General features: G+C 47.3%; 1 protein-coding gene across 14 annotated transcripts in view; it reads right to left on the minus strand.

Moving 5' to 3' along the window:
- Positions 1-15,000, minus strand: part of LOC147011933 (trinucleotide repeat-containing gene 6C protein-like) — a 356,840-nt gene that overhangs the window by 63,401 nt on the left and 278,439 nt on the right. For all 14 annotated transcript variants that reach the window (XM_085857643.1, XM_085857641.1, XM_085857642.1 and 11 more), the window contains 4 exons: positions 11,951-12,099; positions 6,517-6,600; positions 5,423-5,480; positions 4,754-4,878 (listed from right to left, as the gene is read on the minus strand). In XM_085857643.1, coding sequence (XP_085713769.1) covers positions 4,754-4,878; positions 5,423-5,480; positions 6,517-6,600; positions 11,951-12,099 — 416 coding nt within the window. The remainder of the gene's footprint in view (positions 1-4,753; positions 4,879-5,422; positions 5,481-6,516; positions 6,601-11,950; positions 12,100-15,000) is intronic.

Here is a 15,000-nt window from a genome sequence, read left to right on the forward strand (position 1 = left end):
CCAACGACAGTCTAACTTATGCATAGCGCACGGCAGCGTATCGCCGACGATCACGTGGCATAGGCTATTCATAGGCTGCGGCTCGACGATTCAAATCATAACCGCACTCGACATCGATGTGTGAAGCCGCTGTCACACCATGACGTTTTAGCCAGCGTATGCCGACGTATGAAAAATTTGCCGAACGAAGCTGGCACATGTCGAATGCGTCATGGGTAAGTTTTGTATACGTTAAGAGCACACTGGCATACATCGTAGTTTTCTGGCATACGTCGACATATACCAAGTACGTCGAGAAATGACACACGTTCCGTATACGCTGGCATAAGTTGTAGGCACGCTACGCGATCGTTGACACACGTCGACACACGTTACTTGTACATTACTCATAAGTCGAAAACACATCGAGGTAATGGTTAGCGTCAATGTTCCAGACTCCCTGGTTGTTTTTTTGTTTTTTTTCTTCGGTATGACAGTGATGTTGACACTTCGATTTCTAGTGCGGTTATGATTTAAATCATTGAGCGACAGCCTATTAATAATATTATATGATAGGGCGAGGGAGGCGAGGGAGGGCGAGAGAGGGCGAGAGAGAGAGAGGGCGAGGGAGAGAGAGGGCGAGGGAGAGAGAGGGCGAGGGAGAGAGAGGGCGAGGGAGAGAGGTCGAGGGAGAGAGAGGTCGAGGGAGAGAGAGAGGGCGAGGGAGAGAGAGAGGGCGAGGGAGAGAGAGAGGGCGAGGGAGAGAGAGAGGGCGAGGGAGAGAGAGAGAGAGCGAGGGAGAGAGAGAGGGCGAGGGAGAGAGAGAGGGCGAGGGAGAGAGAGAGGGCGAGGGAGAGAGAGAGGGCGAGGGAGAGAGAGAGGGCGAGGGAGAGAGAGAGGGCGAGAGAGAGAGAGAGGGCGAGAGAGAGAGAGAGGGCGAGGGAGAGAGAGAGGGCGAGGGAGAGAGAGAGGGCGAGGGAGAGAGAGAGGGCGAGGGAGAGAGAGAGGGCGAGGGAGAGAGAGAGGGCGAGGGAGAGAGAGAGGGCGAGAGAGAGAGAGAGGGCGAGAGAGAGAGAGAGGGCGAGAGAGAGAGAGAGGGCGAGAGAGAGAGAGAGGGCGAGGGAGAGAGAGAGAGAGGCGAGGGAGAGAGAGAGGGCGAGGGAGAGAGAGAGAGAGAGGGAGAGAGAGAGGGCGAGGAGAGAGAGAGGGCGAGGGAGAGAGAGGGCGAGGGAGAGAGAGAGGGCGAGGGAGAGAGAGAGGGCGAGGGAGAGAGAGAGGGCGAGGGAGAGAGAGAGGGCGAGGGAGAGAGAGAGAGGGCGAGGGAGAGAGAGAGGGAGAGGGCGAGAGAGAGGGCGAGGGAGAGAGGGCGAGGGAGAAGAGGGAGGGCGAGGGAGAGAGAGAGGGCGAGAGAGAGAGGGCGAGAGAGAGAGAGAGGGCGAGAGAGAGAGAGAGAGAGAGAGGGCGAGAGAGAGAGAGAGAGAGGGCGAGAGAGAGAGAGAGAGGGCGAGAGAGAGAGAGAGGGAGAGAGAGAGAGAGAGAGAGAGAGAGAGAGGGCGAGGGAGAGAGAGAGGGCGAGGGAGAGAGAGAGGGCGAGGGAGAGAGAGAGGGCGAGAGAGAGAGAGGGCGAGAGAGAGAGAGGGCGAGAGAGAGAGGGCGAGAGAAAGAGGGCGAGAGAGAGAGAGAGGGCGAGAGAGAGAGAGAGAGAGAGAGAGAGAGGGCGAGAGAGAGAGATGGCGAGAGAGGGAGAGAGAGGGAGAGAGATGGCGCGAGAGAGAGAGGGAGAGAGAGAGATGGCGAGAGAGAGATGGCGAGAGAGAGAGAGAGGGCGAGAGAGAGAGAGAGGGCGAGAGAGAGAGAGAGAGAGAGAGAGAGAGAGAGGGCGAGAGAGAGAGAGAGGGCGAGAGAGAGAGAGAGGGCGAGAGAGAGAGAGAGAGAGAGAGGGCGAGAGAGAGAGAGAGGGCGAGAGAGAGAGAGGCGAGAGAGAGAGAGAGGGAGAGAGAGAGGGCGAGGGAGAGAGAGGGCGAGGGAGAGAGAGGGCGAGGGAGAGAGAGAGGGCGAGAGAGAGAGAGGGGAGAGAGAGAGAGGGCGCGAGAGAGAGAGAGGGCGGGAGAGAGAGAGCGCGCGAGAGAGAGAGAGCGAGAGCGAGAGAGCGCGCGAGAGAGAGAGAGAGGGCGAGAGAGAGAGAGCAAGCGAGAGAGAGATAGAGCGCGCGAGAGAGAGGGCGAGGGAGAGAGAGGGCGAGGGAGAGAGGGCGAGGGAGAGAGGGCGAGAGGGAGAGAGGGCGAGGGAGAGAGGGCGAGGGAGAGAGAGAGAGGGAGAGAGAGGCGAGGGAGAGAGAGAGGGCGAGGGAGAGAGAGAGGGCGAGGGAGAGAGAGAGAGGGCGAGCGAGAGAGAGGGCGAGCGAGAGAGAGGGCGAGCGAGAGAGAGGGCGAGGGAGAGAGAGGCCGAGGGAGAGAGAGGGCGCGGGAGAGAGAGGGCGAGGGAGAGAGAGGGCGAGGGAGAGAGAGGGCGAGGGAGAGAGAGGGCGAGGGAGAGAGAGAGGGCGAGGGAGAGAGAGAGGGCGAGGGAGAGAGAGAGGGCGAGGGAGAGAGAGAGGGCGAGGGAGAGAGAGGGCGAGGGAGAGAGAGGGCGAGGGAGAGAGAGGGCGAGGGAGAGAGAGGGCGAGGGAGAGAGAGGGCGAGGGAGAGAGAGAGGGCGAGGGAGAGAGAGGGCGAGAGGAGAGAGAGAGGGCGAGGGAGAGAGAGGGCGAGGGAGAGAGAGGGCGAGGGAGAGAGAGGGCGAGGGAGAGAGAGAGGGCGAGGGAGAGAGAGAGGGCGAGGGAGAGAGAGGGCGAGGGAGAGAGAGAGGGCGAGGGAGAGAGAGAGGGCGAGGGAGAGAGAGAGGGCGAGGGAGAGAGAGAGGGCGAGGGAGAGAGGGCGAGGGAGAGAGAGGGCGAGGGAGAGAGAGAGGGCGAGGGAGAGAGAGAGGGCGAGGGAGAGAGAGAGGGCGAGGGAGAGAGAGAGGGCGAGGGAGAGAGAGAGGGCGAGGGAGAGAGAGAGGGCGAGGGAGAGAGAGAGGGCGAGGGAGAGAGAGATGGCGCGGGTGAGAGAGAGGCCGAGAGAGAGAGAGGGCGAGGGAGAGAGAGAGGGCGAGAGAGAGAGAGAGAGAGAGAGGGCGAGAGAGAGAGAGAGGGCGAGAGAGAGAGAGAGAGGGCGAGAGAGAGAGAGAGAGGCGAGAGAGAGAGAGAGGGCGAGAGAGAGAGAGAGGGCGAGAGAGAGAGAGAGGGCGAGAGAGAGAGAGAGAGAGAGAGAGAGAGGGCGAGGGAGAGAGAGAGAGAGAGAGAGAGAGAGAGAGAGAGAGAGAGAGAGAGAGAGAGGGCGAGAGAGAGAGAGAGAGAGAGAGAGAGAGAGAGAGAGAGAGAGAGAGAGAGAGAGAGAGAGAGAGGGCGAGAGAGAGAGAGAGAGGGCGAGAGAGAGAGGGCGAGAGAGAGAGAGAGAGGGCGAGAGAGAGAGAGGGCGAGAGAGGAGAGAGAGGACGAGAGAGAGAGAGGACGAGAGAGAGACGAGAGAGGACGAGAGAGAGACGAGAGAGGACGAGAGAGGACGAGAGAGGGCGAGAGAGGGCGAGAGAGGGCGAGAGAGAGAGAGAGAGAGGGCGAGAGAGGGCGAGAGAGGGCGAGAGAGGGCGAGAGAGGACGAGAGAGAGAGAGAGAGAGAGACGAGAGAGGGCGAGAGAGAGACGAGAGAGGCGAGAGAGAGAGAGAGGGCGAGAGAGGGCGAGAGAGAGAGAGAGAGAGAGAGAGAGAGAGAGAGAGAGAGAGAGAGAGAGAGAGATAGAGATAGAGATAGAGATAGAGATAGAGATAGAGATAGAGATAGAGATAGAGATAGAGATAGAGATAGAGATAGAGATAGAGATAGAGATAGAGATAGAGATAGAGATAGAGATAGAGAGAGAGATAGAGATAGAGATAGAGAGAGAGAGAGAGAGAGAGAGAGAGAGAGAGAGAGAGAGAGAGAGAGAGAGAGAGAGAGAGAGAGAGAGAGAGAGAGAGGGCGATCGAGAGAGAGGGCGATCGAGAGAGAGGGCGATCGAGAGAGAGGGCGATCGAGAGAGAGGGCGATCGAGAGAGAGGGCGATCGAGAGAGAGGGCGATCGAGAGAGAGGGCGATAGAGAGAGAGGGCGATAGAGAGAGAGGGCGATAGAGAGAGAGGGGCGATAGAGAGGGGGAGAGAGAGGGGGAGAGAGAGAGGGCGAGAGAGGGGCGAGAGAGGGGCGAGAGAGGGGCGAGAGAGGAGGTGAGAGAGAGGGGCGAGAGAGTGGGCGAGAGAGTTCGAGGGAGGGGGCGAGAGAGTTCGAGGGAGGGGCGAGAGAGTGGGCGAGAGAGGGGGCGAGAGAGGGGCGAGAGAGGGGCGAGAGAGCGGGCGAGAGAGTGGGCGAGAGAGCTCGAGGGAGGGGCGAGAGAGTGGGCGAGAGAGGGGCGAGAGAGGGGCGAGAGAGGGGCGAGAGAGGGGCGAGAGAGGGGGCGAGAGAGGGGCGAGAGAGGGGCGAGAGAGGGGCGAGAGAGGGGGTGAGAGAGGGGGTGAGAGAGGGGTGAGAGAGGGGGTGAGAGAGGGGCGAGAGAGGGGAGAGAGAGAGAGAGAGAGAGAGAGAGAGAGAGAGAGAGAGAGAGAGAGAGAGAGAGAGAGAGAGAGAGAGAGAGAGAGAGAGAGAGAGAGAGAGAGAGAGAGAGAGAGAGATGCATGTTGGGGGTAAACATTGTAAATTAGCAGTGAACACAGGTATTAATCATACCTTGTCAAAGAAAGGGTTGCGGTCCAGTGGGGGTTCACGAAGCAGGTTGGACCGTGGCAATAACCCATTCAAATCCAAAGCAGAACCAAGAGCATGCCTCTCAAACTCAGCTTTCTGCAGAACACCTGTGGTTCACAATTGGCACAAAGTCAACATGCATTGGGTTTATGTCGGAGTCATAAAAAGATGCCATGTCTATGCTTCATTAAACATTATTTCACCGTTCGGTTATTTTGCAAGTACCCAACACCTCATATCTAACGATCGTAAAGACTTTGAGAGCTTCTATATAACCAAGTACGAGCTCCAGATCAATTTATCACTTTGATAGAATACTGTCCATTACACAAAAGCCTAGATGCAGTACAAAACCTTTCATCCACCATGCAGATAAGGGAGAAGCAGGATTGAAAAGAGAAATTAGATCAACAGCTCAGTATTCATTTCACATTCTCCTGTCCATATTCTCCCTACCCTCACACCCACCCCCCCCCCCACTCACTCACAATTCCCTTTCCAATCCTCCAATCCTAGATAATCACAAAAGAATTACACTATCCTTCCTACTCCTGAGGCAGCCTTTGAAGCCCCAATACAAATGAAGTGCATTTTGTGCTCTTTCATTAGATGCACGGTGTTGAGTTGCCATTTAGCATGGAGGCCGCTTACCGAGCGCCATTTCCAGGTTGAGGTGATTTCCACGGAGCGCCTCTTCAGCAGATTCTCTCTGTAATGTGGGGGAGCATCGTCAGCATTCTGTCAGAACTCATCAGCTCAATATGTTGCATTAACATCTTCACAGATCAGCTCAAAGCCTCACAAGACCTACACCATGCTAAAGGTAAATGTCCTGCAACCCTTACAAAGCTGTCACTTGTCTTTTTAAATGCATGATTTTGACATTTTGGTACAAGAGCTAGTGTTTTCTGCAATGGCGTAAACAACGAATCACAACACGGAATGAACATTTTCATTTCAACCTGTATTTCATAAAGATTCACATCACAAGCGAATTGAACAATTTATAAGAGGGCATTAAAGGAAAAGTAACTAGAGCGAAGTCGACAGCACATCATCGCAAATCCCCACCTAAAGCAAAGTTGAAAGGCAAAAAGTTCCACCAGGAATGACCCAATATAAAGTTTTTAGTTAACAAAAATTCTCGTTTTGACCCCTGTGTCCTTAAGTCCCCACCACTGGGGCATGAACCAGGGGTCAAATTCAAAAATCATCACATATTTCATTTACAAAGTTTCATCAAAAAAGTGCCTATTATGGCACTTTTTGGTATTTGAACATTTGCCCCCCTCCCCCAACCCCGCAGGGGGCCAAAGCCAAAAATAGTACTGCTTGCTATGTCGTGATCATAATTACCGAGTTTGGTGAATTTCTGCAGAACACTTTAGGAGGAGATAGCGTGACAGACAGACAGACAGACAGGATGGACGGAGCCAATGACAATGTCCCGATTTTTTGGCAAAAATCATGGGGATAAAAAAGGGAGCTGTGATAGCTTACTGGACCATGGATAAATAAATAGATGAAGAGACGGATAAAACCCAAGTGTACTACACCAGGAAAACTGACCTCTCAGCAAGAATCATTGTGAGATTGTGTGATAAAGCATCTTGCCAATCTGAAGTACGACAATGCGGCTCCTCGCTTACGGTGATTCCAGTGTCACGTGTAAGAAAGCAGTGAAGCAAAGTCTGACGAAATGCAAGATGGATTGTGCTGCTGGTATGCAAGAAAACAGAACTTACACGGAAGCCTTGGTCGGTCAGCTGTTTGATGAGCCTGTCAATCAGGACGTCATCGGGTCTATATGGTGATTTCCCCATGTTCCCCTGTATAAATAGGGTGGAGGGGGAGAGGGAGGGAGAGAAAAATGAGGCAGTATTAAGGCAAATACAACACAATACAATACAATAGGATATAATCCTGCTATAGAATGAGTGTGCAACCCCTACTAGGATGACAGCGCTGTTGCTCACAGCTGCAAACATTTACAGAAGTAACTAGAACAGCATTTGGTGGAGTGCATACCTCTGCCACGCTGAACAGTTTACATTTTGTATCCCACTGATAGGCCGGATCTGGATCTGGACCTGAACCAAAATCGAACCGGCTTGCTCTTGTTACCAAACCAACTCATCCACCTACTTTTGTCAAAACTTGCCCACAACTTTTTGAAATATCGTGCAATATATCGTTTTTGGCCCCATGTCTCAATGGTGAAGAATCACTAAATAAATTTTTAAATTCTCATATCCGAATCCAGATTCGAATATTCACGAAAATGAAATCAATTTGTCCTCATCATACACCCAACCTCTCCACTGAAATTTGTTTGAATCCATCCACAACTTTTTGAGATATCCCATTCATATACAGACAGAAAGCGCAGACAAACAAGTAACCAAATGAAAAAAAAATCACCCATTGAGCGACACTTGGCAAAACAGAACAAAGTAGAACAGCACTTGGTAGAGCGCATCCCTCTGCCAAGCTGAACAGTTTACATTTTGTATCCCACTGATGGGCTGGATCTGAACCAAAATCGAATCGGCTTGTTCTTGTCACCTCACCAACTCATTTTCTCACAACTCGTCCACAACTTTTTCAAATATCATATGATATGATATATAAAATTAAATATATATATATATATATATATATATATATATATATATATATATATACATATACATACATACATATCTTCTTCTTTCGGCTGCTCCCGTTAGTGGTCGCCACAGCGGATCATCCGCATGATCCGCATAGTGATTTGGCACATGTTTTACGCCGGATGCCCTTCCTGACACAACCCTGGTCGCCTCTTACGACACAGGGATATGGTACACCTATTTTAACCGGGGTATACACCGGCCCAGTACACTGGTACTCATTTCGCCGACCTCGGAAGGATGACAGGCTGAGTCAACCCCCTGGTGTATTAATTCAGTGGCCCAACGGGGCTTGAACTCAGGACCTTTTGGATCCCAAGCCACTGCCCTAACCACTGCGCCAACACACCAGGCTTATATATATATATATATATACATACATATATATATATATATATATATATATATATATATATATATATATATATATATATATATATATATATATATATATATATAGTATATATAGAAATATGTGGAGTGTGACAAGCACTCCCCCAATCTCCAATGGACATAAAGCGTCAGCTCCAATCCGGAGGTCTCATCCCCAAGACTCTGTCATACAAACAAAGATTACATGGTCAACATCAGTTAAACGTCAAACAGTGCCACCTATCCGGATTTCAGGCTTATTTGCCCTCATTTCAGGCTCATACAACTTTGGCATATTTCAGCTTCCAGGATCTTTTCACTTTTTTCATTTACACGTCATTCTTGAGGTCTTGGTGTTTGGTTATTTTCTTGATTTCTGCATCGCTTACTCCAAATCACTGCTACTAACACCTCAATTAGCAATGCCTTCTTCTCTTTTTTTGCACCTAAGTAATCTGATATCTGGTTGTTCCTGCTCGATGGGATCATGAGGTCGTAGGTGAGCAGTACTTCCATGTTTTCAGTGATTGCTTTTGGTTCATGTTCCCACAAATTTTCTGGAACTGGGATATCAAAGTTTTTGCAGAATTGTCAGCGGATTGCTTTACAAACTCTGTTGTGTTGTTTTGTGTACATCTGTTCTGACATGAGCTTGTTTTTGTGTGTGTGTGTTCGGTCATTAAGCATAACGTAGCATTCTCTTTGCTAACGCCACCTCCACCCCTTACCTTTCTCTATTTTTTTTCCCTCCTACTCTCTCTGAGTGTGTCTGTCTGTCTGTCTGTCTGACACACACACACACACACACACACACACACACACACACACACACACACACACACACACACACACACACACACACACACACACACGCCCTCTTCCCCTCTTCACCCTCCTCTTTCCTCTCTTCCCCCCTCTCCCTCCCCCCTTTAATATCCCCGTCAGTGAAGGGTTGTACAGTATTTGCTAGTATCAAATAATTCTGGTTGCCAGACCATACATCTGAACAGGTTGAAATATAAAACATAGATTCCCCGTGACTACTACATCATAATTTTGACATTTCAAGTCAATTGATGAAGCAGTTGAGAAAGAATTTTTTTAAAGATTTTCGTTTAGTCCAATATGGCTGCCAGACTATGTGACCTATTAATTATTCATGAACACCCTGGTGCCCCCCAAGGTTTGGGGAACATGTGGGTGAAGTTTCCCCTCAAGGATTTTACAAGGAATTAAGACACAGGAGGAAGCCATTCGGCCCATCATGCCTATGCCACACCAATACCAGATTTAATCAATCCGTTGATACCCTGTGTCCCTTCGTATGCAGCCTTTTTGGCTGCAACACTGGTGCTCAATTTGCCGACCTCAGAAGGATGACAGGCTGAGTCAACCCCCTGGTGTTAATTCAGCAGCCAACGGGGCTTGAACTCAGGACCCTAGGATCTCAAGCCACCACCCTAACCACAAAGCCAACAACAGGTTTATGCTGTTCTAGACCATCGATCTGTCTAGTCGTTCTAGAGAAGAAGGTTCTAAAGAAAGGAAGTTTCATTCAGTCCTGTTTGATGAATTAGCAATAAACTTTCCCAAAAAGCAGTTTCACATTTCTGTTTGCAAAAGAGATATGCAACTTTGTGTCTTCAATTGTGAGTTGTGGCAACAGTGCTTAAACATAATGCATGGTCAGTAAGGAAAAATCAATATAAAGAAATGTTGGCAAAAAATGTCATTGAATTAATAGATTCAAGACAAAAATAAAATAACCTGACATAGCATTTCAGTCACACGATCCAGACATCTCGGATATGTACTTGAGTTTCGACATGATGGACAAATTTCAAATAGAGTTTCAGGATGTTCACCTGGTTCAGCTTTACCTGCATGAGCAGTACGTGGACTCAAGTCGTTTATCGTAAAGAATTTCTTTGCAAGAGTGAAAGCTATCGTATCAAGATGGCTTGGAGCAGGATCACTCGATTTCTTTTTTCAAGGATGAAGTAGAAGATAGAAAGTTGGGTGTGCAATAATAAATAAGCAAAGTCAGGAATACATGTACAATTTTGTACATGTATGAAATATAGTTGTGCAGCATTTACATGATGGATTTACATCAGCACTTCTCTCTCTGACGTGATAAGTCACAGTACTCAGCTTGCTGAAAGTGGCTGTATTTCATATTTCTGTATCAATTTGATGAAGAATTGAAAGTTTTTATTGTGACCATGACCTTCCTCATGTGAAAATAACTTTGCATGGCAAACTTGCACACGAACGCGCATACAAAGTAAGTTCTCTGATGATATGGTATGGCGCATGAGCAAGTTCGAGGCAACCAGACATGCGCAGTCCAAGCTCTGCCCTATCAGGCATCGTATTATTATAGACATATAATACAATGACATGTGGAGCTCTGAACCAAATACAAATGCCATAAACCTGGATTCCTAAAAGTGCAGAAATAATTTGGGATTCTTCTCTAAAAGGAAGCAACTTGGAATCCACATTTTATCATATTAGGTTCAAATTCAAATTACTCATTGCATGCATCTGCTTCTTTAACAGCCACATTTATTCACATGTTTTTGTGGGGTTGGCCGGGGGAAACTTGGCCCAAGTCTTTCACGAACCGGCTGGCCATGCTTGACATTCAATGAAGGTTATGGTAGGAATTTTGAATTTGGTCATGGTGCCAGCGATAGCTTGCCTAGCCTTTGTGAAGGACACCGTGGGATCTTTAATGGCCACCAACTAATGCTGGCAGATGGAACGCCCAGTTTAACATCCATTCTAGGGACAACATATATTGATGAATCACCCTGCCTGTGAAACACCAGAATGACAGTTCATACCTGGACCAAGATTCAAGCCCAGGCTGGACAGCTTGGAGCAGTGTGTAACCGACCGCATGCATACACATAGTATGTATGTACATGGAGACAACTTGTTTTCAATTGAAAAATTACCCCCGTGTGGGGGTGACGGTCATCTCTATAATATTTTTTACTATCATAATCGATGAACTGTTGCCAGATATCTCCTAAAATGACAGACTAGATAGGTTTTGAAAATGGCGACTTTCACAATTTCGTGACCTCGTGACCTTGACCCTGACCTCGAATCCGGGGAAAAAAATATGTCGTTGGGTATCACTCATCGACCTCTTCCTTCTCCTCTTCTTCTTCTTCTTCTTCATCTTCTTTCGGCTGCTCCCGTTAGGGGTCGCCACAGCGGATCATCCGTATGATCCGCATAGTGATTTGGCACATGTTTTACGTCGGATGCCCTTCCTGACACAACCCTGGTCGCCTCTTACGACACAGGGATATGGTACACCTATTTTAACCGGGTTATACCCCGGCCCAGTATACTGGTACTCATTTCGCCGACCTCAGAAGGATGACAGGCTGAGTCAACCCCCTGGTGTATTAATTCAGTGGCCCAACGGGGCTTGAACTCAGGACCTTTTGGATCCCAAGCCGCTGCCCTAACCACTGCGCCAACACCAGGCTCAACCTGCCTCAACCTCAACTCATCGACCTCTACCCACATACCAAATTTCATCAAGATCGTAAGTAAAAAATTTTCTTTGTACCGGGAGGTGTTTTTGACCATCTTCCAGGCTACGTGGCGGCCAAACGGGATGGAAATTCAAAAATCTGTCCAGTTAGATACAAGATAATATTTTTTAGTATCATAATCATTAAACAGTTGTCGAATATCTTGTAGAATGGCAGGCTAGATAGATTTTGAAAGTGGCGATTTTTATAACTTACGTGACCTCGTGACCTTGACCCTGACATTGAACCCGGACAAAAGTTATATCGTTGTGCAACACTCATCAACCTCTACCCACACACTAAGTTTCATCAAGATTGGAAAGAAAAATTGTTGACGGACGGACGGACATTTGGTCCGGCTTTATTAGGTCATCTCTGTAGAGATGACCTAACAAAAAGCACAAACTGGGAAATTTGATGGGAATTTTGGAGAGGTCAATAATGGAACATGCAAATGTAGCATTCGGTTAACCGATGCAAGTCATTGATGCGAGAAGGAAGATACAAGCTTAAGACAGTAAATTAACTTATAGGTAAACAAAACTAGATCGAAACATGAAACTAGCTGTCCCTCTAACCTTGTGTGGCAGCCTCCTGTTGTGCCTTGCCCTATCCTGAATGGCTGCACTATGATTCCAAATGCCAATATCATTCTCATCCTCCCAACCTCGACACTGCGGCATCCTCTCTTCTGCACCACTGGGCCAACCATCTTGCATAGATTTCCCTGGGAAGAACACACAATGGAGATCAAAAGTGACATACTGAAGAGTGAATCCCTTCACAATCATTAAAAAAAGTCTCCTGAATGAATACAATAATTACACTTTCAGCAAGGATTTTCAATGCCAGTTGTGATGAAGGATTTGCATTGCCAGGGTAGCCATAACGTTGGGAATCAGTTTATTTACTCCTTTCCGGGGAATATTTACACACGAACAATCTCTTTTCGGTGACCAATGAGGAGTGATCACTACATGTACAGCAAGAAGGGAGAGATTGGTAACTACCTCGTGGATGTAGGAGTGAATGAGGAACAACCTGAATGTCTCAAATGTAACACTCACATTTCAGGAAAAAAAATACGAACAGCGAGTGAAACGATTCGTCACTTTGTGGTCAACCTGAACAAAATTGCTAAGTTGATTGCTTGTTATTATATTTTACGTATCCTAAATGTATGATCATAGAAGAACAAGGACTTTTGATTTTTTATTTGGTTTACAGGGTGTAAAGCTCGTAGTGGAGCTGCACATACAAATTATACAGTATACAAGTGTAGTTAAATACACGACACAACACCAGACAACTTTAGACAAGCACATTGACCGAGCTTGGGGAAGTGAAGTCACTTTCTAGAGCACTCTGGGTACCAGTGATGCTATCTTTTGTGATGATGTCGCTTTTCTCTCCTCACTCAAAGGCAAAATTTCCTCCACCCCATGGATACCAACTTATGGTTGCTTGTCTGTGCACTGCCCTTCAAATGCTGAACATCAAGCCAGGAAGCAGCATGTACGATTTTTAGTCTTTGGTATTACTCAGCCAGGGTCAGAATCGAACCATCGAACTCCCAGACTCAGTGCGGACAGTCGAACCATTACATCACAGAGTCTGGTTATGCCACCGAATTTTGTTCATCTTTTCACCCAACGAGCAAGACTGTTACTTATCTTGTCTTTCTATCTTCAGATTAACAACACAACCTTCTGAAGTAACTTTATACAAGTTAATACACAAGAAAAAAAAAACCACAGAGGCAGGAAAATAAAATTCTGCTCATCTAGCCTGCATCGCATCCCACCCCAATACCAGAGCACAATACGCACAATATATACAAGAGAGGGAAACGACAAATGATAATGCTTGGGCATGCAAATAAACATTATTTTATGGGTTAAGGGCAAAATAGAAGGAAAGAGAGTGAACAAAAGAATTCCTTCAACTTGTACTACTCTTTGACACAACAACTTGAGACAAAAAATTCAAACGACAACATGTACAATGGATGACTAGTTTGTTTGTGGCCCAACTGACTTATAGACATGGTAGGATGATGAAAGTTATCGAATATAAAGATCTATCCTTGCTAATTCCATATTTCTGCTCAAAGATTTTCCAGTGTGTGGACTCAAAGAAGGAAACCCCCTTAAATTCAGTCAAAATGGAGAAAGTGTAGCTCAGAGTCGTGATGAAGTACCTGCACACGAAAGGCTTCCTCCCAAGCAAATACATATGGATATAGGAGGAACATTAGGGGATGATGCTCCTTCATAGTCCATGGTGAAGAACTGCAAAGCTGAGTTCAAGTGTGGTAGAACAAGATGAACGCAGATTAGAACTTCCTGCTGAGGTGGCAATGCCAGAAATGGTGGAACAGGTGTATAAAGTAGTTATGAAAGACAGTGGAGCAATCATCAGGCATGTAGCAGAGACATTGGGTATCAGTTTGATTCAGTTCAATCAATCTTCACAAACAAACTGGACATGGCAAAGGTGTCAGCACGGCGAACTCCCTGAATGCTGACGGTGGACCAAAAAATAGCTCGTCTGGACATTTCCCATGAGCTGTTGGGCCATTTTCATGCTTATCCACATGACTTCCTCCAGCGCATTGTCACACAGGATGAGACATGTGTTCACCACTTTGATCCTAAGATCAAGCAACAGAGCATGCAGTGGAAAGTCCTCACCCCTTCAACAATTCAAGAGGACATCATCAGCTGGAAAGGTGATTGCTGCTCTTTTTTTGCGATTGTGTTGCTGTGATAAAGGGAGACTTCTTAGAAAAGGGAAATATTATTAACACGGAGTATTATTCCAATGAACTGCACCGGTTGTGTGATGTAATTAAGGAAAAGATGTGTGGGAAACTGACCCGATGTGCGCTGCTTCTCCAGGATAATGCCTCTCTACACACAATCTAACTTTAGGTGGCTAATGCTGCTAACTGACTTCCATTTGTTCCCTCACCTGAAAGAAGCTCTGCAGGAGAACAAATATGAGAACGACAATGATGTGATGAACGCTGCAGAGAACTTCCTAGAGGGGCAAGACAACAAGTTCTACAGCATGGGCATAGCCAAGCTGGAGGATCGATGGATTAAGTGCATTGCCAGGAAAAGAGATCATGTTGAGAAATATAGTGAAATAAAAGTTATATTATAGTGTTGTCCTTGTTGAGAAACAAATAAACGGATGAACCCCTTGTACAACAACTTGTACAACCTCAGCTGACAATAAAAACAACCACCCATTTTGAAGGCAAACTTAAATTTCCATCAATACATAATTAAAACAAGGAAACAAGTCCTCACCAAGGACACAGCTCCCAACCACAACTTAAAAATGGGATTTGAAGATTTTACATTTAAATAAATAAACAAAAAAGACATCATGCAGAGCACGATACTTGTGAAATCACTGAAACAAGTTTGATAAAAACAATTGGTGGTTGAATTCAATGACCAAATCTGGAAATTCTCTTCAAATTTCAAATCAATCAGATGAAAATTGATGATTTTTTTGGGAATTCCACCTGAGTTGTTGACCTTTGGCCTGTGTTGACCTTAAAATAACTTGTGGATGAATTCACTGGAAATTTGAAGAGGATTTGCACATCACACCA

Source organism: Eptatretus burgeri, chromosome 15, assembly GCF_056783735.1.
Source record: "Eptatretus burgeri isolate ZD-2024b chromosome 15, Ebu_testis_v1, whole genome shotgun sequence".
Classification (NCBI taxonomy): domain Eukaryota; kingdom Metazoa; phylum Chordata; class Myxini; order Myxiniformes; family Myxinidae; genus Eptatretus; species Eptatretus burgeri.